We start from the raw sequence: 23,903 nt of genomic DNA, 5'->3' as shown, positions 1-23,903 counted from the left end.
ACTCTCTGGTGTCGAGTTAAAAAGGAGCTGTTGTTGTGCAGTTTGACGCGATTAGAGTGTGCCTGAATTTTTGTTCTCTTACATTTCTGTGTTTTATAAAAAGGATGAACTGAGGAAGCCATAAACAATCCATGAGAATGGATTCGAAGAACTGACGATACATCTCTTGGGAAACTATATAGCTTGATAGTACGTTTTATGGCTCCAGACTCTTGTATTGTTGGTTTTACTGCACCTACACCTTTTTTTTTATTGGTTCAGTATAATTGTGAAATTGTCATGATCTTTATATGAACTTACACACCAATACAATACTGTACAACAGAAGTATCAAACGAACAGACATAAATACTTTCTGAAGTTGGATGCGATGAAAAGCCTCTTCACGTGCAGCTCGTGTATATATGTGGGTGTGGTAGTGGATCAAGTTCAGCGCTGAGAAGATGATATTCATCTAGGTAAAGCAACACCCTTCGACCAACAGGTACATAAAAAGTGTTTCCTTGTACCATTGGGAAGAAAAGACAACTTTGTCAGTATTTTTCTCTCACAATAAATCAACGAACAGTACTTTTCGGTCTGACTTTTCAGCGAAGCGAACAGGACAAATCAGCAAAGCGAAGCCAAGCGAACACTACCATCTAGTATGAGAACAGGGACGATGACGGAACCTATAGCGGCGAGAATAGCATACTGAGATGAGAGGAGATTTTCACAGATCAGATAATAATTTAGCGATAATCCCGGAACAAATGCGGTGGCAAACGGAACAGGAGAATGGACCTGGGATGCACCATAAAGAATCACAGAAAGGACCCTACTCGATATCCACAGTACCCTAGGTAACAAACTCAACAGCCGACTGGTCGATTTCCTTTTCTTTTTTTCCCAGAAATCATAGAAAATCGTTTGGGGTTCATCATTCAGTTCAGATGGCAAGACGCCAGTTTTCAAACAAAACAGGAGTCAAATGACAGACTTGCTGCCATCTGAAATTGTTGCAGATTATCCTGTTGAGAAAAACTACTGCATTTTTGTTTTCAAAAACAGCACATACATGATGCAATAAATTAGTAGGAAGCATATGCAGAGGAGCATATACTATACCGACAGAAGCTAAATGTGTTGGTACAAGGATTGCACATTTGGACGAGTCATCAGACAAATCAAATTCCAAAAAAAAAAACTAACCAGCAAATGCATAAACGATATACTTGCCACAACGCATCGTGATGGTGTTGAGAACAGTGATTGAGGCACGAGCAAAATAAGAGGCTGACTTTGAAATCCAGCTAAGGGAATCACCAATAGTGTGCGGTGTGCCGCGCAAAATTCTAGGAGCAAGGAGCTTTACATTCCTTCCTTGTCTATGCAAGTGTGAACGTGTGCCACTAACATATAGATATAATAAATAAAACTTAAAAGAGAATTTCATTCTACTATAATGAAGCCTAGATTTCTTTCCGCGGCCATTGGCGATCCCATAGCTAGAAAATTGCAATATTGAGCCTGTCCAAGATGAATTGCCACAAAACAAGCAATCTCACAATGCGATCCATCATCTGACTCATTGGTTGTTGATTCCCCGTGGAGCCCAATCAATGGAAATCGAAAATTGGCAATCTGTAGCTTCTTGAAATTCAGTTCAGACGGCAGAAAAGGGTGCAAGAAACACCCTAGCTTTCAATCACGAGAGCACCCAAATTATGCTTCATGGCATCTGAACTGACTTTCAGATCTTCAAATCGCCTTGTTTAGCATCGATAAGCAGGCAATGGGTAAGTTTGCTACCTCCTATAGAATGTGGATGCATAAGGTGACACGAAAAAAAAAAGGCATCATAGAAGGAGCCCTCTCTGGCAGGCTTCCAGGTTGCATCACCTGTAGTGTCACTGTAGCGCCGGTCGGTGGCTCCAGCTCCACCCAAAATCAACTACGGTCTACGGACAAGAGATTCTTGGGCTTCACTGGCTCCTACAGTGTTCGAACAGTGCCAGGATCGGAGCACCCCTTAGCCTTGTCAAATAAGCCCTAGATATGTTGCTACATGTACCAATTGCATTAGTAGCAGGCAGAGTCACATAGCAAATCCCAAACCTCACCATTCCTCACTGGCAGAAGCACAACCTCTGTAGCAACATTCATTATTATCAGTTCATCGGGGCGGAAACAAACCACCCCCATCTTATTACATCACAGACAAGCATTACTACATCCTAGGACACCACCTGGGTTCCCTGTCTTCAGTGGAGTTCCCTTAGGAAGTCGGTGTTGTCAACCTGAACCTACAATGGCTCTGTTCGCTCTGCTGAAAAGCCAGATTAAAAGTACTGTACCATGGCCAATGTTAACGATAAAATGTCACATTTCTTAGGCACATACTTCAAAATTTTTGGGTTAGAGGGGTTGGGGGGTTAGGGGGGGGGGTAATGTCTTGACAAGTATAGGTATAGCAATCGTTGGATGTTACATGGTTCATTAGATTTGGGGGGCTGAATCACACCACAACACAATAGTCATGAGATGAGAAGATAGCGCAGATAAAGATATTGGAGCTATAGCTTTAGCTTCCTAGTGTACACCCATGAAACAGAATCCTGTCCTAACAGTGGCTTGGCTTCACAGGTGCATCAAGTTTAAGCTTTGAAACTATGGTAGTGCCAAAGTTTATGCAAAGCATTAATCATTTCATTGTCACTGGCTCTAGATTTGAAGAAAGCACTAGTCAATTTCACAGTTAACTTTGTGTTTATTTTACGCGAAAAATTAATAGTTAACTGTCTAGAATAGATGGAAGCGTACCATTTTCCAACCATCTGGGTCAACAAAAGAGACGATCTTAGTGTTGATCCCAGGTAGCGCCCCTGAGTGAGGGCCGTCAGAGCGGACGAGCGACTAAGGGAGGGGAAGGGGGCGGCATGATTGAGGACAGCGCGAGGAAGGAGACGGCTGTGCGGCACGTCTAACGCAAGCAAGCCGTGCGTTAGCCACGTCCTATATTTTTTCCTGGCAGTTGAAAACATAGAATGGCAGTGGTAGCGCCCCGACGTCCAGATGGACGCCCGCGTCTGCACCTGACCCCTAACACCCCCTCCCGCAGCTGTAGTAGGTGGGTCACATTGCAACATGTGCAACACTCCGATCTACTTTAAAACATTCATATGCAACACTTGCAACATACGTCTGTAGACAGATGAAACATTTAAAACATGAGTCTGAAACACTTTCAAAAACACCTAAAAACACTTGAAAACCATTGTACATGTACGCAACATCCAGATAGTACACTCGCAACATATGTGTGAAATGTATGCAACATCTAGATAAACACACTTGCAACATACGTCAGATGAAACATTGGGAATAGACGTTTGCAACATAAGTATACAACCTGTAACACCCTCGGTGTTACGCCCTAAACAAACTACTAAATCATGTCATGAGCATCGTGTTTATGTAATAATGCATGTGATAGAAGGTGTTGATAAATTTCTTGTAGCCTTAAATGACCAATAAAAATGTTAAATGGAAATTTATTCGATAACTCATGTTATGTCAAGTAGGGTGAAAGACCAATTTTTATTGAGCAAAAGTATTATAGAACATGTGTGTGACACCTAAATAAGGTTTGAAGTATAAACTTTGTAGATGACATTGCAACTCTTGCTTTAGAAAAATCATATGACTAGCTAGTATTTCTAATGGCTTGGAAATGGAACTTGAAGTCAAATTCCACTCAAGACTTGGAAGAAATTTTAAGTTCGAAAACAGTGTGACAATGCCATGTTGGTGAATTAATTCTGGAAAATCTAGCTAAAGGTTAATGTTGTGTTTTTGCTCCTTATGGTAGACTGATGTACCATTGTTAGCATGATCGAGGTAGTTTAACTTCAACTATGTTAGGTTAGTTTTTAGACATGCTTTAAAATTCGTGCATGACCTCACCTCAGGCTGGCTGGTCCGGTGTGTGCGGTCATCGTGCTTGGGAGTGCGCTGTCGCGTGGGGGGCTCGCACCGTTGCACGCGCACACCGCGTGTGACCTTGCCGGCGGTTGGCTCATCGCCGCCCGTGCTGTGCGTTGGGGCGGCCGAGCCGTGCCTTGGCTCATGTGCACACGAGCGCTGCGCTGTGCCGAAGTGCTGCCATTGCGCTACGCCAAAGTAGCCGCTGCGCGGCCGCGCTGTGAGGTGCCATCGCGGTGTGGTTATCACGTGCGCCCGCTGTCGCCGTGAGCGTGCGCCATCTTGACCGTTGAGCTGTGCGCGGGGCCAGGCCAAGGCCGCGACCATTGTTGCTGTGTCTATGTGGTAGTCGCCCTGCCCTACGATTCAACTACCACAAACCGTGCCGTCGCCGCCGCGTCTGGGTCAACCGACCCTAGTCACAGGGTGACAGTGACGCCTCTCTGCTCGCCCTGACTCGCTAGCTGCCATGGGAGATCCCTGCTCTAGTGGGTCCACTCCAATTCAAAAGCATCATGCCAAGTCTCTTGGTCTCGTCGTCCGCGCACGCATGCTCGTACTGCTACCATCAATCAGGGCCGCCTTGTCTTAATCCGCTCAAGCTCGCTCGTGTGACCTCCCCACAATCACGCTGAGCGTAGAGCTACCGTTCCTCCTTCCAATCACCAGCTCAAGGCCTCCCAGTTGAAAGGTTCTAATGGCTAGAGGGGGGTTGAATAGCCTAATAAAAATTTCTACAACAACACTTAGCAAACTAGTTAGACAATTATGAGGCGAAGCAAGTGTTGCGCTAGCCTACTAAAAATGCAAGCCACTTACCACAATTCTAGATGGTATAGTTTCTATCCACATAATAGTTATGTCACTACACTAAGTTAATGTGCTCTCAAAGGCTAACTAAAGAGCCACACTAACCATACTAACAAGCTCTCACAACTAGCTACACTAAAGAGCTTGTTAACTAGTTTGCGGTAATATAAAGAGAGTGAGCAAGAATGTTATACCGCCATATCGAGGAAGGAGCCAATCAATCACAAGAATGAATAACAATGAAGACCAATCACCTCGGAATCAAATGATGAACACAATGATTTTTACCGAGGTTCACTTGCTTGCCGGCAAGCTACTCCTCGTTGTGGCGATTCACTCACTTAGAGGTTCACGCGCTAATTGCCTCACACGTCCAACCCTCAATAGGGTGCCACACAACCAACACAAGATGAGGATCATACAAACCATAAGCAATCTACTAGAGTACCTTTTGGCTCTCCGCCGAGGAAAGGTCAAGAACCCCTCACAATCACCACGATCAGAGCCAGAGACAATCACCACCCTCCGCTCGATGAGCCTCGCTGCTCTAAGCCATCTAGGTGGCGACAACCACCAAGAGTAACAAGCGAATCCCACAGCGAAACACGAACACCAAGTGCCTCTAGATGCAAACACTCAAGCAATGCACTTGGATTATCTCCCAATCTCACAAAGATAATGAATCAATGATAGAGGTGAGTGGGAGGGCTTTGGCTAAGCTCACAAGGTTGCTATGTCAATGCAAATGGCCAAGAGTGTAAGCTTGAGTTGGCCATAGGGCTTAAATAGAAGCCCCCTCGAAATAGAGTCGTTGTACCCCTTCACTAGGCACAACACGGGGTGATCGAACGCTCCTATCAAATCAACCGAACGTTGGACCTCAGCGTCTGGTCACGTGATGCGTGCCACGTGTCCCTCTCTTCAAATATTGTGCGCCCGATCTCAATGGTCAGAAGATGACCGAACGCAGCACCTAATAGTGACCGGACGCTGAACCTTCAGCGTCCGGTCATTTCCAGTAAGCTTCTACAAATGATTTTTCCTGACCGGATGCGTCATGTCATGCTTGACCGGACACAGCCAGCATCTGGTCACATGGTGTCTTCCTCTGTGTTGCCACGTCAGCATGACCGGACGCAGCCTTCCAGCGTTCGGTCATGAGACCGAAACGCACGCCCTCTACTGCCATTGACCAGACGCGCTGGTCCAACCGAGACCAGCATTCGGTCACTTACAGTGACCTCCGTCTTTTCTATCTAGGGCGCCGGTGGCACCATCGGACTGTCCGCACTCTATGAGCGGACACTCCACTGGTGAAGTTCCTTACCCTTGCTCAAATATGTCAACCACCAAGTGTATCACCTTGTGCACATGTGTTAGCATACTTTCATAAACATTTTCAATGGTGTTAGCACTCCACTAGATTCTAAATGCATGTGCAATGAGTTAGAGCATCTAGTGGCACTTTGGTAACCGCATTCCGATACGAGTTTCACCCCTCTTAATAGTACGGCTATCAAACATAAATGTGATCACACTCTCTAAGTGTCTTGACCACTAACACAAAATAGCTCCTACCATTTGTACCTTTGCCTTGAGCCTTTTGTTTTTCTCCTTGTTCTTTTTAAGTCCAAGCACTTGATCATCACCGTGGTACCACCATTATCATGTCATGATCTTCATTTGCTTCACCACTTGGAATGTGCTACCTATCTCATGACCACTTGATAAACTAGGTTAGCACTTAGGGTTTCATCAATTCACCAAAATCAAACTAGAGCTTTCACCTATCCAATTCCTCGTACCGGTGAGTAGCTTAGGAAGTTAGCTAGGTGTCGCATTCTCATCGAGCCCAGCCTTGGTCTGTTAGTGGTCAATTTCGGTTTCTCCTCGCCGCTGGTCATGTGCGCCGTCGTGACCAGAGGGTTGGGGGTAAGGCCCGTAGGAGTGGTAACAGTTCAATTGGTCGCAACCCTTAACTCTCCTTAACTCCCTCTATCCAGTGCTCGCACTATTTTGGCTAGGGAACTCGTCGACGACGTGGTGACGCATCGGTGTCCGGCTCGGGGCGTCGCCGCCGTGCCCGGGCGCACGTGGCCAGACCACCACAGTGCTCCCCTACTTCAACCGTCAGTGGGGCGTGCACCATGGTGAGCCACTGATGCTTATCCGCCACTTCTACTTCGCCGAGCGTATGTAGGTTTGTCAAAACATCTGTGCCGCCGTCGTGGATAGGTGCTCGCCGCTGTAGCCTATGATAGTGCGTCTCCGAGTCCCTAACCGCCGCCCATCCATGCGCTGTTAGCTGTAGATAGTGGTCGGCCCCTTACTCCCATCATAGCACGCCTAGTTTGCCTGGCATAACCGCCTTGTGCCGTCGGTCGGCGCGCCGGCGTGCGTGGGGATCCCCAGGGACCTCCCCGTGGTAAAGGTGAAACATCCAAGGATTTAGTTACAAGATTACTGATGGTAGGAATAGTGTGCATAGTAGTCATGTTATTATCTAAAAGCACGGGGGCTTTTTTGCAAAGTCGCCGTCGCGCGTGGACGTCCTCAGCCTTGGGCCATGCTGGGCCGCCGCGCCGTGTGAGGTTGTCGGGCCTAAAGGGGTTGCTGCCAGCTCTTTTTTATTTTTCTAAGTATTTTCTAATTTAGTTTCTAAGGTAAACTTATAAATTCAATATAAATTTGTGCAGTTGGCCAAAAATTATGAAACTAATTTTACTAGGTTCCTAAAATCATGATCTATCTGCAAGTATATTTTGTTCACATAGTTTTATAATATTTTTAGAAGTGATCTAATTAGTTTGAGATGCTTAATATTGTTAAGATATAAACTTGAAGGAATTTTTATGATAAATTAGTGATAGTGTTGGCTCTAAAACTTTCACAGTAAATTTCTAACATTATTAGGTGCTCACTGTAATTTTTGCAGTTCCATAATAATTAGTTTGCTAAGGTAGCTAAATGAGCCCTAGTTTAAAAATATATGTTTAATCAATAAAATGCCGAAACACCTTGGAATTTTAGAACTAAAACATTTTTCTAGAGACAAAGCCTTACTTGACGACGTAGATAAGTAGAGTAGTATGTAGTCATTAAAGCTAGCTTGTTAGTTTGCGGAGCATAATCGTATTTTAGAGTTACAGTTGCCGTTGATTATTTACGCCTCTGCGTTGCATCTACGTATATCATAATAGAAACAATGATGGATCGTGGAGATGATTGAAGTAGCAGAGAAGATGGTGCCTTGATGATCGTGTCACCGTGATGGAATACTAACTTTTGGTTATATCTTACCTAGGCAAGCCCTGATGCATAACCCTTATTATTCTGCACTTTATTTTATGCTTGTGCATTAAGTTTTAAGGAGTTGAATGAAAACCACTTGCATATATATATATATATATATATATATATATATATATATATATATATATATATATATATATATATATATATATCCTTATCCTATGAGTCCTAATAGTATGTCAGAATCGTGTAGATTGCTATGCTATAGGATCCGATAGAAATCGAGTGATTGCGTGTCACTCGCGAGAGATATGAAAGATAATTTTGTTGTTATTACATTGCTATCATATGGAATATATATATGAATGATAATTGAAGACCGGGCGGAATGTTATTTTGGATCTAGACTTGGTTAGGCATTCGAGCGAGGCTCGGATTGCACTTGTTCTGTCTGTGTCGGTTGAGGACCGTCCGTTGCTGTGGATGGTAGTCAGGTCAGACTTATTATCCTAAGCACATACTTGCTTATGGAAGCGGGAAGGCTCGTTACGCTCTTATCATAGGTTTCGGCTCTTTCCGAACCTACTAAATGGAGGCGAAGAAAGGTGGAGGTCTAAGCACCATACTGAGACCGGGTCTCAAGTATGGGGGCTTGGAGTCTAAGTTTAGACGGGGATCTGGACCCCTCGACAGGAGTGAAATGGGTTGGTCTTGTTTATGCCTGGGGTACAAACAGGGCATGCGTTTTGAGGTACCCAGCTGGGATACATTGGTTCGTGAATCGTCGTTTTAATGACACAGTACGACTTGCCTATGGTCTAGCATCATAATAAGAATTGGAACTTGAAAGGTGATAAAATGGTTTTGATTGCTTACCACCTGCTTAAAAGTAGCATATGTGCTTATATAGAATGGTTAGTTAATGAACTAATGATGACTGCTATAAAATTGAATATAAGGACGCATGTTTAGTAATATTTCCAATGATGCAATAACCCACAAGCCAAATAAGGCTTGCATATTCTTGGAGTCTTTTATTTTCCTCCTGTCGGGTAAGTCTTGCTGAGTACAATCGAGTACTCAGGGTTTTATTCCTTCTATTGTAGGTGATCGGGGGATACTTAGAGTTGACTCTTGTGTGTGAAAATCTCCTGGTAGGCTCAAAGATGATTTCTTCACGCTACGACCATAGTGTTTATTTAAAACTCTCACTAAAGTTTTTTATAAGAAAAGATGTAAAAACTGCTAGCATCTCTTATATATAAATGACCACTATGTTAATACTCTACCTTGCCATTAAATTAATCTTTGTTTTTCTCTGTAACTTTGATAACATTGTTATATTCCGCTGTTATAATCAATTGAGATAATATTCTGTACTGTAATAAAGTGATGTAAGGAATGACTTAAGAATGCTGTAACCTTTATTCTCTCATTTATGATCCTGATGGAAAAAGTAGATTTTCGAGTTCTCTCTTAGGGTGTGCTCGACGGAATTGCATAGTTTAGTGTCCTCTCTTGAATACTTAGCGTCTAATGGAAGACAAGTACTCCTGGAAGGCATTAGATTAGGCGGTTCTGCCACACAACCATTGCAATATTGCGATCTACTTTTACAACATCCTTATAAAACACTTGCAACATACTTCTAAAACATCTGAAACACTTAAAACATACGCTTGCAAACATGTGTTTTCAGCGCAATATCTACTTGCTGCTTAGACGATTGGAGGCTCGTCGATGCGAAGTTCGACGCCGGCGTGGAGCTCGATGCCGCGGAGAGGCGTGCAACTCCGGTGGAGAAGGCCGCTCGGGTAGAGAAGGCGGCCGGCGCAATGGAGAACGCCGCGGCGGGCGGATGACCCGGTGGAGAGGAAGGATGGCGTGCGACGGTGTTGGAGCGTGGTGGAGAGAGGACGGTGGCCGGTAAAGTGCGGTAGAGAGTGCCACGGCGGCGTGGTTGCGCTGGAGCATGCGCGCGGTGGAGAGCGCCGCGGCGGTGTGGTCGCGCTGGAGCACATGCGGCTGTTCGGACGCAACGGTGGCACGGTGAATGGAGAGGAATGATGACGGGCTCACGAGCAGATAAAGTTAGGCGAGCGGATATGCAAGCGAAGAGTTGAGCTATTGAGCTGGTGTCGTGCCCTATCAACGGCGGCATCTGACGGATTTTCTTAGCACAACATTATCTAACATAGAAACTTAGAAAGGGCTTAAGGCTACTGTAAAGTATAAACCAAAACAAAAGCCCAGGAGCCCCAAACTGGAAGCACCAAGCACCCGCCTGGCCCATCTCCTGGTCTCCGACCTCGCCTCCAGTTCACTATCGCGGCGGCGGCCGCCGCCTCACCCCCACCCTCACACCATGTACGGCGTCGGCGGCGGTGGGGGCGGCTTCAACGCGCCCTCCACCACTGCCGGTCGGCGCCGCAACCCGGGTGACGAAGAGGAGGACGAGGAGGAGGAGGGCGGTGAGGGCCGCGTCCTGGAGGCGTGGGAGCGCGCGTACGCGGACGAACGGTCGTGGGAGTCACTGCAGGAGGATGAGTCGGGCCTCCTCCGTCCCATGGACACCAAGACCCTCGTCCACGCGCAGTACCGCCGGCGCCTCCTGCTCCGGTCCTCCGCGGCTGCCGCTGCCCGCATCCAAAAGGGGCTCATCCGCTACCTCTACATCGTCATAGACCTCTCCCGGGTTCGTTCCCTTTGCTTCATGTTCTTTGTCGTTCGGCTAGCCACACCATCAAGCACCTGACGAGCATATATCTGTTCGAAGTCAGTTTGGTTGTTTTGGACCCAACGGAGCTGTAGCAATGCCGATGGTGCTAACTTGACGCTGGCTTGTGATTGCGATACCTTGTTCCGAGAGAGATGTGGCAGTGCTTACGGACTTATGGGCTGCGCATTTGGTTCACTTAGCCACTTAGGTGTTCACTTACTTAAGGCATGAATGGAGTGGTGAGTACTAGGACTGTGCCTTTTGCCTGTTTCATATACCTGTAGTATTTATAATCTTGTGTGAGGGTGATGCTGTAATTGGAAGATGCGAGGCCAATTTTAGAATCTAATGCTGATTTAGCAACTTTAAGTTTGAGAGGTCAATCATTTTATGTGAGGAAACAGTTAATTAGATGGGTAACAGCTGGGTATTTTGGAAATTCTAAGATCTACCATGGTTCGTACCCATGGCCATGGGCCACGGCATAGGTATGGAGAACTCGAGATCTAAAGGGCGTACCCAGTGTAGAGAGCTCCCGCTCTGTGCGGGGTCTGGAGAACTCGAGACGTAAGTCTCCACTAAATCCAGAAACCAGTGCTACCTTAAGGATTTATGTACTACTGAGTAATAGACTAATGTACATGAATCATGAAGGGAAACATGGACCTAGGTTGTTGCAAATTGCAATTGTTAGTATTGCTGTTGACAGCAATATGTTATTTGGAGCTCAAGTCTACCACAGCCAAGCTCAATTTATATGTGTGCACTGCACACCAATTGGATTGCTGAAACAAAATGTAGATGACACAATATTTCTTCGGCATTTTATATATTGAGATTGGACTATCGGAATCCTCTTAAACATCAGACTCTTACCGGATGAATCCTGTTAAAATTTGAAACGTCGTAGCATATGTTCCTTATTTGGAGACATTAGGTATATTTGATATATGTCGAATAGAGTGAATGTTTTAAGTCTCCCTTATCAAAGGGACTATTTTTGTCAACAGTTTGAAGGTGTTCCTGGGGAGGGTTATTGGTATTGCATCCTGTATAGTTGTGTCTGAAGATGCCTTTTAATTGTTTCCCCACATTTGAGAAGTTAATTATCCCTGTCATTCCTTGTATGGATTTCTGTAGAGAAGCAAATCATGTGCTAGATGCTTTTGCTTTTATCATTGGCAAGGCTTGCTCCAACAAAACCCTGACATCACAAGAAGTGCAGGAAAATAAATTAGGTCTTTAACAATTACCACAAAATCGATCCTATGGAATGCTCCTATATGTGGGCACAAAATATAGACTAGTCCTGGAATTCAAAAACAGAAGGATGTTTCTTTTCTTTTTTTGTATTGACGCAGACCCTATGGATTGCACAAATGAATGGTTATTCTTGATTAATGGATTTGGTAGACATGGAATACATGCACACTTGAACTTATGGTAACAATATTCCAGGACTTACTGTAAAGAGTCATCTAGATGTGACAATTTGTTTTTGCTGTTAAGAGTATGCAAAGAATAATGTCTATTCAGCTGATTGTACCTTTTTTTATGTCAATTGAGATTTAAGGGTCCGTTTGGTTGGGCTTTTGGTTTTGGCTTTTGGCTCCAAAAGCCAAAAGCCCAACCAAAGGGGCTCCTTTCGGAGGCTGCTTTTTCAGAAGCAACTGCTTTTCCGTAGTACATTTTTGAAAGCTGGTTTGACCCTGCTTTTGGCTTTTGGCTTTCTGCTTTTCGAAATTGGTAGAATAAAAAGCTCTTCCATAGTTGTTTCAAGAGAGATAAAGATAGAAGGTATATTTTATACTTGTTTAACCAAACAACTTTCAGCTTTTCTACAGCTCACAGCCCACAGCAGCTTTCCCACAGCTCACAGCCCACAGCAGCTTTTTCCCACAGCCACAGCTCAACCAAACACACCCTAAGAATGGAACAAACAAACACTGCTTTAACTAGCATGGAATTTTTTTTTCCTGATATGACAAAGCGTATACATTTTGATTTTTGTATTCTTTTGAAACTGTGCATTTCTGGTAAAGAATATTTCTCTAACATCCTTGCCAATTGTTTTTTTTCTTTGGTAATGTTATAACCTTATCTTTGAGCATCCATAAATGTTTCAAGTTTATAAGATTGGCTTGCTTAGTTATTTTTGTGGTGGTGAAGAATGGTTCTACTGCAAATTATCATTAGACTCTCTTTGCACCTTTGCATTCTCAAAATTGTTATTTACTCATGTAGGCGGCTTCAGAGATGGATTATCGTCCTAGTCGAATGGCTGTTGTTGCAAAGCATGCTGAGGCTTTCATAAGAGAATTCTTTGACCAGAATCCGTTGAGCCATGTTGGTCTAGTGACAATTAAAGATGGTATTGCCCATCGACTTACAGAAATTGGAGGGAGCCCAGAGTCACAGATTAAGGCTTTGATGGGGAAGCTTGAGTGTTCTGGTGATTCATCCCTGCAGAATGCTCTAGAACTTGTGCATGGTTATTTAGATCAAGTACCATCATATGGTCACAAGGAAGTTCTAGTTTTATACTCTGCCCTGAATACATTTGATCCTGGTGATATCATGGAGACGATAACAAAATGTAAAAAGTCAAAAATTAGATGCTCTGTCATTGGTCTTGCTGCAGAGATCTTCATTTGCAAACATCTATGTGAAGAGACTGGTGGATCCTACACAGTTGCGCTGGATGAGGTGCTAAAATGTATTTTTGATTTTACCTTTGATTATTCAATCCTTGTGAAAGACTAACGGGATTTCCTTTCTTTTTGCAGTCTCATTTCAAAGAGTTGTTACTGGAACATGCTCCCCCACCTCCTGCAATAGCAGAATATACTGCAGCTAATTTGATTAAGATGGGCTTTCCACAGAGGGGTGCTGAGGATCTTATCTCTATTTGCTCTTGTCACAAGAAGATAAAGTCTGGGGCTGAAGGTTACATATGTCCTAGATGCAAAGTTAATGTGTGTGAGCTTCCAACTGAATGTCGAACTTGTGGTCTTACGCTAGTTAGTTCTCCACACTTGGCAAGGTCATATCATCATCTCTTCCCGGTAGCACCATTTGATGAGGTCACCCCTGTCCCAAATAGAATCCAAAGGGGAGGACAGATCTGTTTCAGCTGCCAGCAGAGCCTTTTTAACCCAGGTATGCTTAAGCATGTCAAAGCTCATGTCTGCTACTTCTTTAGACTACAAAATATATATTTCGCCTTGCCTGCATATGCTTCAATGGTACAAACCATGTAGTTGGTAGCAAGTATTCCATAAATACATGTCCTTTTTTTTGGCAAGGAATAGTGGTACCTGTCCTCTTTTTTGCGAGGAATAGTGATACCTATCCGTATTCTAACTATTCTTTCTTCTTAGTAAAGCATGTCCAACTAAAAACAAGATGGCATGGCAATATGGGGAGCTTAGTAAGCAATAGCCTTAAATTTTTTCTGCAATAAAATGAACAGCTGACATAATATAGTTAGCTTCTGCACTGATCATTAGGTCAAATAGGAATTACATGAACATTACAGTTATTTCTGTTATTACAGTTGTGGAAATGGGGGAGCTTCCTCGTTTCGATATTTTTAGAAGTTTACAGTTTGCCCATCCCAATTCTTGTATTTTGATCTTTCAAAGTATTTTTAAGATTCTTTTCCTTCGACTTTCTTGTACTAACTTTTTGGTGTTATGCTTCTTACATGATCTACTCCATGTTCGCTAATCATTTGATTTTTTTCTTAAAAATCCTTGTAGATGGCCAATCTAACCTCCATGTTCGCTGCCCAAAATGCAACCAGCACTTCTGCCTTGATTGTGATATTTACATCCACGAGAGCTTGCACAATTGCCCTGGTTGTGAGAGCCAACGCAGCATCGCTTCATAGAGACCTTGTCATTGCGTGCATTATTCAGGTCGTACCTTAAGCTTTCGCCTACACTGTAACCGGCAGCAATGTTGTTTCATGATCAGACAATGTACAGATAATATAATGCCCGGCATCCTTTTATTGATAGTTCCTGTTAGATTGAGTAGCTAGTTGAGCTATTGATACCCCATCAGAGGCCAATGAGTTGATAGTTTTAACATTGTGCCGAGAAGAGATGCTGAAAGTGTATAAACATGACTTGAGACTTGATTCTTGCTATTTTTTTTTCTGAAGCAAGACTGTATTTTTATTCAGTTTCATGACTTTTTTTTTTGTTTATGCTAAAACTGAGGTTGTCATCATAAACTGAGTTGGGGATTGGGGTTGGGGGTTTCATCAATCGATCTATAGAAGAAAAACGCTCTGGTTTTAATGCTTAGTTGATCGCGAGTTGGCGCGTGGTGATAGTTTATGTTCTGCGTTTAGTTATTTGGGAATTGAAGTGCTTGCTATTGGCAGCAGTTTATGTTCTGCGTTAAGTTATTTGGGAATTGAAGTGCATGCTATTGGCAGCAAATACACGCCTGCTATCTCCGTGTCCGGGACCAATACTAGGGTACCCGAAGAGGAGCTAATGATCATCAACATTGATTCATCCGAGCAGTCGAGAGCGCGACTACAGCTCCAATCGACCCTCGGGCACCTAAGCTTCGTCTCGCCTGACCTCTGGGGGAAGACTCCGCCTCGCCCGACCTCTGGGGGAGGGACCCACCTCGCCCGACCCCGAGGCCACGGGCTCTGCCTCGCCCGACCCCAAGGCCGCGAGCTCCGCCTCGTCCGACCCTTGGGTCCGCGCTCCGCCTCGAACGGCCTCTGGAGGAGGGCTCCGCCTCGTCCGACCCCGAGGCCGCGAGCTCTGCCTCGCCCGACTCCGAGGCCACGGGCTTCGCCTCGCCCAACCCCAAGGCCGCGAGCTCCGCCTCGCCCGACCCTTGGGTCCGCGCTCCACCTCGAACGGCCTCTGGAGGATGGCTCTGCCTCGTCCGACCCCGAGGCTGCGAGCTCCGCCTCGCCCGACCCTTGGGTTCGCGCTCCGCCTCGCCCGACCTCTGGGGGCGGACTCCGCCTCGCACGACCTCGAGGCCACGGGCTCCGCCTCGCTCGACTCCAAGGTCGCGAGCTCCGCCTCGCCCGACCCTTAGGTTTGCGCTCCGCCTGGCCTGACCCTAAGGTCGCGGGCTCTGCCTCGCCTGACCCTTGAGTTCACGCTCCGCCTCGCCCGATCCCAAGGCCGAGAGCTTCGCCTCGCCCGACCCTTGGGTTCGCGCTCCGCCTCACCCGACCCTTGGGTTCGCACTCTGCCTCGCCCGACCCCAAGGCCGCGGGCTCCGCCTCGTCCGACCCTTGGGTTCGCGCTCCGTCTCACTCGACCCCAAGGTTGCGGGCTCCGTCTCGTCCAACGGAGACCCATACCGCCGCCAACCACTCCAGGTCCAAGCGTATGGGCCTGGGTCAAAACTCTGACGCCAAGGAAGAGATCGGCACGCCCCGATGTAAACTGCGGCCACGACGGGCCATACCTGAGGATCCACATCAAGAACAGCGTCGGCCGTACCGGTACTGTTCTGCCTAACCCTCGTACGAACACTGACAGTCACGTCGGTTCACCACGACGTCTGCCAGGATGGAGTGGAGCGTCGTGACCGGCAGACGACACCTGCGCATGGCACCAGTGATGGACAAGACCATGACGTGGTGTTGTCCCTGTTGACATCTACTGTGTCGACGGGACCTGCATGAAGGAGAAGAAGGACCTAGTAACCCTGACGGCCTTCGACTCTCTCTCTGGTTCTTCTCTTTTCCCTCCGCTGTAACCCGTGCTTTCCCTAGACCTATAAAAGGGAAAGCAGGACGCCCCATTACGAGGCATCGGATTGATCTAGGCCAGACCTGATCTAACCACCACGAACCCATCGAACCTCGAACCGACTAGAACACAACACAAGCACACTGCTGAGCAGCAACCGAGCTCTCAGCACCCGTTCACTCTTTCCACCAGAGACTTAGGACCTGTCTCTCTCTCGCCCGTTTGTAACCCCTACTACAAACTTTCAGTGCTAGTAACACGAGCAGCCGAATTTTTTACATTTTGGCCCTTTTTTTAAAAGTTTATCACAAATAGACCCATGGCGGAAAGAATTCAGAAAAAGGACCCTTAGCTCGGCGCCATTGATGCTGGCGCCGAGCTGCTGGGCACGGTGAAAATGCCTGCCAGGGGGCTCGGCGCCGGTCACTCTGGCGCCAAGCCTCCTGCCATTTAAAAGTGCATGCAGTGCAGTGGCGAGTAGTACATGCTCACTTTTAAAAGTGCATGCAGTGGCGCAGACTGACACAGCGCATTCAATTGGACTTGAAGAGTCACATTAGAGTAGTACATTCAATGGGGACCGTGTAGCGCATGTAGGAGCTACACTCAGGTTTCATATAACTATACCACTTAGTTTCACCCACCCCAAGCAAGGACATAAACGACGGGCCTAGTGCTATATTTGCACAATGTTAAAAGATGACACATACATTGTACAGTGAGATTAATAAAATCACTCACTTGCTGTTCACTGTCCGCAACTGCTGCCTTTCAGCATCCATTGACCTTAAGGCCTCACTAGCCTGCTGACGAGCACGTTCCAGTTCCTGCTGTGCTGCTAATTGCAGAGAAGTAGCCTGCTCAGCCATCTGATTCGTTCCAGTTCCTGCTGTGCTGCTAATTGCAGAGAAGCAGCCTGCTCAGCTTTCTGATTAACTCCATTAAACCGAGCTTCCAGGTCATCTTTTTTCTGTAAATGTGTAGGAAAAAACACTAAAGATCAACTTCTTGTTTCAATAATTCAGTATATTCACGAAACATGAGAAACAGGCAGCAAAGAGTCGATTACACCACAACAATCGTTGAATCAAATTGTACTAGTTTATTCTCAAACTAATGTGCACATAGGACAGCTGAAAAATTCCATATTTAGGGAGAGACTGAGGCAGTGAAGTAAAAGATCTACTATTTTCAAGCTAAAGTGAAGATAGGACAGATCAAAAATTGGTTACTTCTTACCTTTTGTATATCTTGTATACGTTGTTTTGCACGCTTGTGAAGCCTCAGAAACTTGGTATCCAGATTAACATATTTGTCGTCGCGTTCTTTTAGTTCCTTTTCCATTTTTTGTTCAGCTACATGCATGGAACTAATGATGAATTAGACTCTGGAACCAAAAAAAAAGGGGGGCAGCAAGGACTAGGTTGTATTACATATTATAATGACATGTCATGACCTCATAAATCTATTCTAGCTTTCAATTTTAGTTCTTATTATCTACTAAATATTTTTCTCTATATTTTATGTTGAAACTCTAGTGAGTTGCCGTTGTTTTTATTCAAAAATCTCATTTCTATTTTGTTAAATAAGTATATTATAGGTCCTAAAATGCACTTTAGTTACTCAACAATATACAGCCTGTTCGGCTGGGGCTGAAACGATCGTTTACGACCAAGCGAACAGAGTGATAGACAACCATTTGGGGCTCTAGATATTGAATTTCTTCTATCAAATAACTTTGTGTGTATTAGTAATTTCTCCTTGGCACCTCTGTTATGTGTGCCATGTTTGCTTTCCATTTTGCTTTTAGAAATCATGGATTCTGTTGTTTCCTTAACTTTCAATCACATCCGGTCTTATTTTTAGTGAGAGCAGAGGAATAAGACTGAAATCACTGAGATACGGGCTTAAGACGGACCCTTGATGAAGTCCAATTTAAAACAGGGATGGTAGATCATATTAGCATATTTAATTTCTCGGTGATACAACTATCTTAGCCACCTACCTTTCCCTGTACTGAGATGTAATCTACCCGTACAAGAAACAAATATACACAAATAAATAGGGGCTAGCTGATGTGACTCTTCAAGTAATTGAATGCGCTGCACCATCTGCTCCTCTGCATGCACTGCACGGTCCCCATTGGATGTACTACTCTGGTGTGACTCTTCAAGTCCAATTGAATACGCTGTGTCAGTCTGCGCCACTGCATGCACTTTTAAAAGTGAGCATGTACTACTCGCCACTTTACTGCATGCACTTTTAAATGGCAGGAGGCTCGGCGCCAGAGTGACCGGCGCCGAGCCTCCTGGCAGGCATTTTCACCGTGCCCAGCAGCTCGGTGCCAGAGACGCTGGCGTCTAGCTCGGCGCCAGCATCAATGGCGCCGAGCTAAGGGTCCATTTTCTGAATTCTTTCCGTCAGGGGTCTATTTGTGAGAAACTTTCAAAAAAGGGCCAAAATGTAAAAAATTCGGCACGAGCAGCAGCGACGAACTGGACGTAGAGACATTCTGCCCGAACCAGTATAAACCTCGTGTCCTCTAAGCACACCATCCGAGCCAGACGCGCAATACTAAAAATTTACTCGTTGGTGGTAACTCGAAACACCGACACTCCGTGTTGGGAGTTATAGCGCGGATTGGATGATCTACTCCCGTGTAGTCATTGAACTTATTCGCCCTATTTTGCCGCAATACTTCTACAGTCCCTACAGCGAACGAACAGTGATTTCCTCACACATTTCAGTATAAGCCAAAATTTCAGCGAAACGAATAGGTCCATTGTTGGCGGTGACTACATAAGTGGCGGATGATAAAAATTTACGGAGCTCAAAATTGGGCCAAACAAGAATGAACGCGTCTTCCTCTTCTTGCCATTGTCTTCAACTTCCAACCCCTCCTAACCTTGCTCCCATGGCTAAAATTTCAGAGGCCCCCCGCCCCCAGCCCCGGTGGCAGATCCACCCCTGACTACCACAACAACAGGTTGGGACACGACAGCGATACATAGGTCTAGCTCGTTCGGAGCCATGCAAACGTGGCCGAAGATATGGACGAAGGGGGGCTCATTACCTTCTGGCAAGAACCCTGCTGTGCCTTGTATGGGTACATGCTCTTCAGGGCCAAGTTGCCAGAGTTGGTGTAGTCGAACGCGGTGATCACCGAGACTTAAGGGTGTTTTGGATTCAGGGACTAAGGTTTAGTTCCAGTAACATCGAATGTTTGATATTAATTGGAAGGACTAAATATAAGGTAATTATAAAACTAATTACATAAATTATGACTAATTTGATAGATGAATTTATTAAGTCTAATTAACCTATGATTAGCATATGTTTACTGTAGCATCACATTCGCTAATTATAGACTAATTAGACTTAATAGATTCGTCTTGAATTAGTCTATATTTAATACTTCTAATTATTATCAAACATTCGACGAGACAGGAAAAAATTTAGTCCGTGAGAAACAAACACCCGCTTAATGCCGCCGTGGCTCTAGGTCTTGGCATTGGAGTCCACCAACTGTTGCTCCGACGATAGGGAGAATAGTGCCTTGGTCCGGATGTCATGGATGCTTCCGACCGCTGCTGTGGTTGCGAATGCCTAGCTAATAGGACCCGCATTTCGGGCCCTAGCTAGTTCTTGACGTCGGCGACGATCCTCGGGCGGAGATCGTAGCCCATCTGCCGCCAGTACACTGCCTTGGGGAGATCTTCCGCGGCCATGCGTGCGCGGTGAACTGCTTCCCATCGTCGAACATGGCGCCATGTGGGGGAGCCAGCGACAGCAAGCAGCCGTAGACGGTGTTGGACTCTTCGGCTGACAAGTCCCCAAGATAGTTTATCGCCAGCTTGAAGGACGCTTCTTCGCTACCGCTGAGGCTGAGGCCTGCTTCGGTTGGCGGCGGCGTGTGCCATCGGGTGGCGATAGTGCTAGCACCACCGCCCGTAGAGCCCCCCTCATGGAGGCATCTGACTCCATCTCTTCTAGGGTGAACTCCATGCCGCCGCTTGCCGCAGATGGTTTGCTCTGAGTTCAAGCAGAGGGCTCGTCGCCATTGGTAGTCCTTGCTTGGTTGTTCTTTCTTGTGTCGATTTTTTTTCATGCAGTGGGTGCAGAGTGCTCTGTGCCTCGTACCATGACCTCGTCCTCTGTACTATCTCGGTCACGAAAAGAGTGGGGTTACGTGCTATGAAAAGTAGTTCATATTTAACCAACTTTTTAATGAATAATATTCACATTTATGATTTTTAAATTAGTTTATTATGAAAAATACATTTCTTAATTAATTTAATGATATTTATTTGGTATCATAAACATAAATATTTTTTTTATTTATAATTGGTTAAACTTAAGATATTAGAATGTGACATTATGCTAAAATTACATTCTTTTTAGGACAAAGACAATGCTTCGGAGTGTGTTTTTTTTAGCGTAGGATAGTTCTGGCGAAAATGGTGGGCGCCAACTGCTATGCCTGAACTACGGTTCGTGCACAACAGAGAATCGAGACAACACAAGCGAGATGGTGGCTCAGAGGGCAACAAGCGTGCATACAATTAACCGTGCTTTATTCTCAAACAAACCGTGCTTTATTCTCAAACATGCTCACTATTTATAGTGGCAAAGTTACAACATGATGATCCGAGGAGTGCCCCTAGGGCCTAGGCCACATCCGGAATATCCGCTCTATTACAGGGGCATGCATTTTGGCCCTTTGGCACCGAGGGACGAGACTTTGCTTCTTCTGAAGTGTGTTGGGCTTCAGCTGATGCTCCCTTCATCGCTAAGTCATGATTCCTTGGGCCGTTCTCAGCGGGCTGGACTTCGACCAAGGCACGCCCTAGGACCCCCTCGTACATGCAACATTTCGGCAATTACTCTCTCCGTCAGAAAGAATACAATTCTAGTATCATGGTTTAGTATCCTAAGTTTAATTAATTATAGATATAAAAGTATCAATATTTATGATATCAAATAAATATCATTAGATTTACTGCTTTTTCACAATAAATTATTTTGGAGCTGTAAATATGAATAGTATTTACTAGAAATTTGATAGTTGCATTCTTTCTAGACTGAGGGAATACGTACGTGTTAGCGTGAACCCCTCGGATTTCCTGTTCTGGAGACGCATCTCGGGGCATACCTCGCCCGCCTCGTGCTTTTGTGACTTGTGAGTGCGGATATCCCGAGAATCCCCTTGGCTAATCATTTTGGTGACCACCCGAAAATCACTGGGTATTCTGGTAGTGCGAAAGGGGCTGGCCGTTTACAGCGACACAAGACCTGTGGGGGGCCTCGGCGCCGGGTGTCCCCCAACATATACGACATCCTTGAATTTCATATATGATTCTTTCAAGGGGCTAACAAAACTGCAATATACTTTGTTAAACACATTAGTCCCTAGATTGCTTGTCAATAATACACCAAACCCACAACGGGGGCTGAATGTACTTTCACAGCCGCTCTCTCCTGCGTGCCGGCCATCTAGGCCACAGGACGTATGGACCTACTGTATCTTGATCCGCACAGCTGGCCGGATCAAGCTGAGCTCTCAGGTGATGCTTGACGGGCGGAAAAGACAAGAGCAAATGATCACCTGAAAGCACAAGCACATTTGAGTATCTGAGCAGCGCACGCCACCGCCTCGTGCGTCTATGGTCCTGTTTGCTTGAACTTAATAGGCTACGGATCAAGCCTAACGGTGAGCTGAATGGAAACCTAAGGAATTGCAAGAACTAAGAACAAGAACAAGAACTAAAGATAAGAACAATAGAGAGGAACTGGTAACTGTATTGATAACAAAATGTAGCGACAGAAACTGAATGGCAACAGAATACAGGTTCAGAGGATTCGATGCCTTTCCCGTTCTCACCGTGCGACCTTTATAGGAATCGCTTACAGGCCTGTTCGCCACACTTCGGCACGCAGGCCGGATTCTATACTAACGGCCCAAGGCCCACGACATCCTTGGCGCAGTCAGCCACTGATCTGCTTCTCTTCTGCCCTTGTCGTACGCGCTACAGTGCTACCCTTCTTCTTCCTGACACTCATTAGCTATGGTATAATGTTTTTCTCTTACAACAAATCAACCAACAGTATTTTTCAGCCTGACTTTTCAGCAAAACGAACAGAGCCTTTGCTCGTCGCGCTCAGGATCAGGCGATCAGGTCACCTCACCTGTGCTGTGCTGGCTGAACAAGCCTGAAGAAGACAGCCCAACGGCTCTTGGGTAGGAGTATTTTTTGCGGCGGTTGCACCGACCACCGATGGATATGCTCCGCTCACCTGCACGTACTGATGTACCCGTATAATATCGGCGACGAGGCAACTTGCAGGTGCGCAGCGCAGGGCATCCCAACCACCGGCGCGACGACAGGAAACATAAATCTCATCCACTTTCAGACTGACAGACACAGGTTGGCCTGGCCTGTTCTCTTCCCATTTTCCTTTCCTGCGTCGGCAGGGTGACAACTGACGAGCAGGGGAGCAGCCAGCCTGTGTCTGTCAGTCTCAAGTCTCGATACTATTCTTGTGAGGAGTATCAGATTACAAGAGATCGCGAGTGCCGACCTGCCGCGCTTATCTATTCGGCGTATATCATCAGCAACGGGACTAAGTTATCGGCATATTCTGACCAGAGATACACGTACATGTATCCTGCTGTTGCTTCCACGAGTGTACAATGCACTGGCCTGCTTAGTTTTCTATTTCCTCGGTCGTACAAACCTGGCAAGAAAATCGCCATTTGGCCATCAGAGCACAAGCAACCATGCCTGTAGGTTATATATATCACTCTGTTTGGCAGGGCTCTGGCTCCTCTGAAAATGGCTCCGGCTCTAGCTTCTCTAGAGGAGCTGAAGCCGTTCTGAAAAACGTTTGGCAAAACGGCTCCTTCGCACCAGACGACGTAAACCCACAGCAAGGAGCCACGTGAAGCTCATTTTTGAGGCTTCTCCTGTGCAGATAAAAAATGGCTCCGGCTCTTGACCGGCTCCCTTTCCAAAACAGGCGTTTAACACAGCTCCTGCAGGAGCCGAAGCTGAAGCCCCTGCAGGAGCCTTGCCAAAGAGGCTCTAACTGTACACTCAAGTTTGAAAATATATCCAAGATTTGGATTCTGATTGAAGCGAAGGGTTGTTAGGCCGGGGAGGGGAAAAAAATTCACCGGCCCAGCCAGGATGGCTAAAAGAGGCCCATAGTTTCCAGATAGGCGGGCCCATCACCGCCGCCGGCACCGCCAACCAACCAACCCACCCTTCTTCACGCTAACAACACGTCTCATAATTCAAACGCCCAGCTGGTTCCGTTACTACTCCTTGTACGCTTCCTCCCTCCCGCGGCCACGAGAGAGACGAGTCAAACCAATACACGAGCCGCAGCGCAGGCCGCACCCGCACCCGCACCCGAAA

At 45.9% G+C, this 23,903-nt stretch overlaps 1 protein-coding gene across 1 annotated transcript; it reads left to right on the top strand.

Moving 5' to 3' along the window:
* The first annotated feature begins 10,281 nt into the window (after positions 1-10,281).
* On the top strand, positions 10,282-14,944 carry LOC136493226 (general transcription factor IIH subunit 2-like). Its single transcript, XM_066489291.1, has 4 exons — positions 10,282-10,720; positions 12,989-13,450; positions 13,531-13,903; positions 14,506-14,944. The coding sequence occupies exons 1-4, from the start codon at positions 10,391-10,393 to the stop codon at positions 14,634-14,636; spliced, it is 1,296 nt and encodes a 431-aa protein (XP_066345388.1). The 5' UTR covers positions 10,282-10,390; the 3' UTR covers positions 14,637-14,944.
* The last annotated feature ends 8,959 nt before the right edge of the window (positions 14,945-23,903 follow it).

The sequence above is a fragment of the Miscanthus floridulus genome, chromosome 11 (assembly GCF_019320115.1).
Source record: "Miscanthus floridulus cultivar M001 chromosome 11, ASM1932011v1, whole genome shotgun sequence".
In the NCBI taxonomy this organism is placed as follows: Eukaryota; Viridiplantae; Streptophyta; class Magnoliopsida; order Poales; family Poaceae; genus Miscanthus; species Miscanthus floridulus.
Note: the sequence above shows the minus strand (reverse complement) of the source record. Positions and strands in the feature narration are given on the sequence as shown.

Excerpts from the sequence above, each read along its gene's own strand:
- LOC136493226 (XM_066489291.1), top strand. The coding sequence starts at position 10,391 with ATGTACGGCGTCGGCGGCGGTGGGGGCGGCTTCAACGCGCCCTCCACC. Across the intron at positions 10,721-12,988 it reads TCGTCATAGACCTCTCCCGG|GCGGCTTCAGAGATGGATTA; the intron begins GTTCGTTCCCTT and ends TTACTCATGTAG. Across the intron at positions 13,451-13,530 it reads ACACAGTTGCGCTGGATGAG|TCTCATTTCAAAGAGTTGTT; the intron begins GTGCTAAAATGT and ends TTCTTTTTGCAG.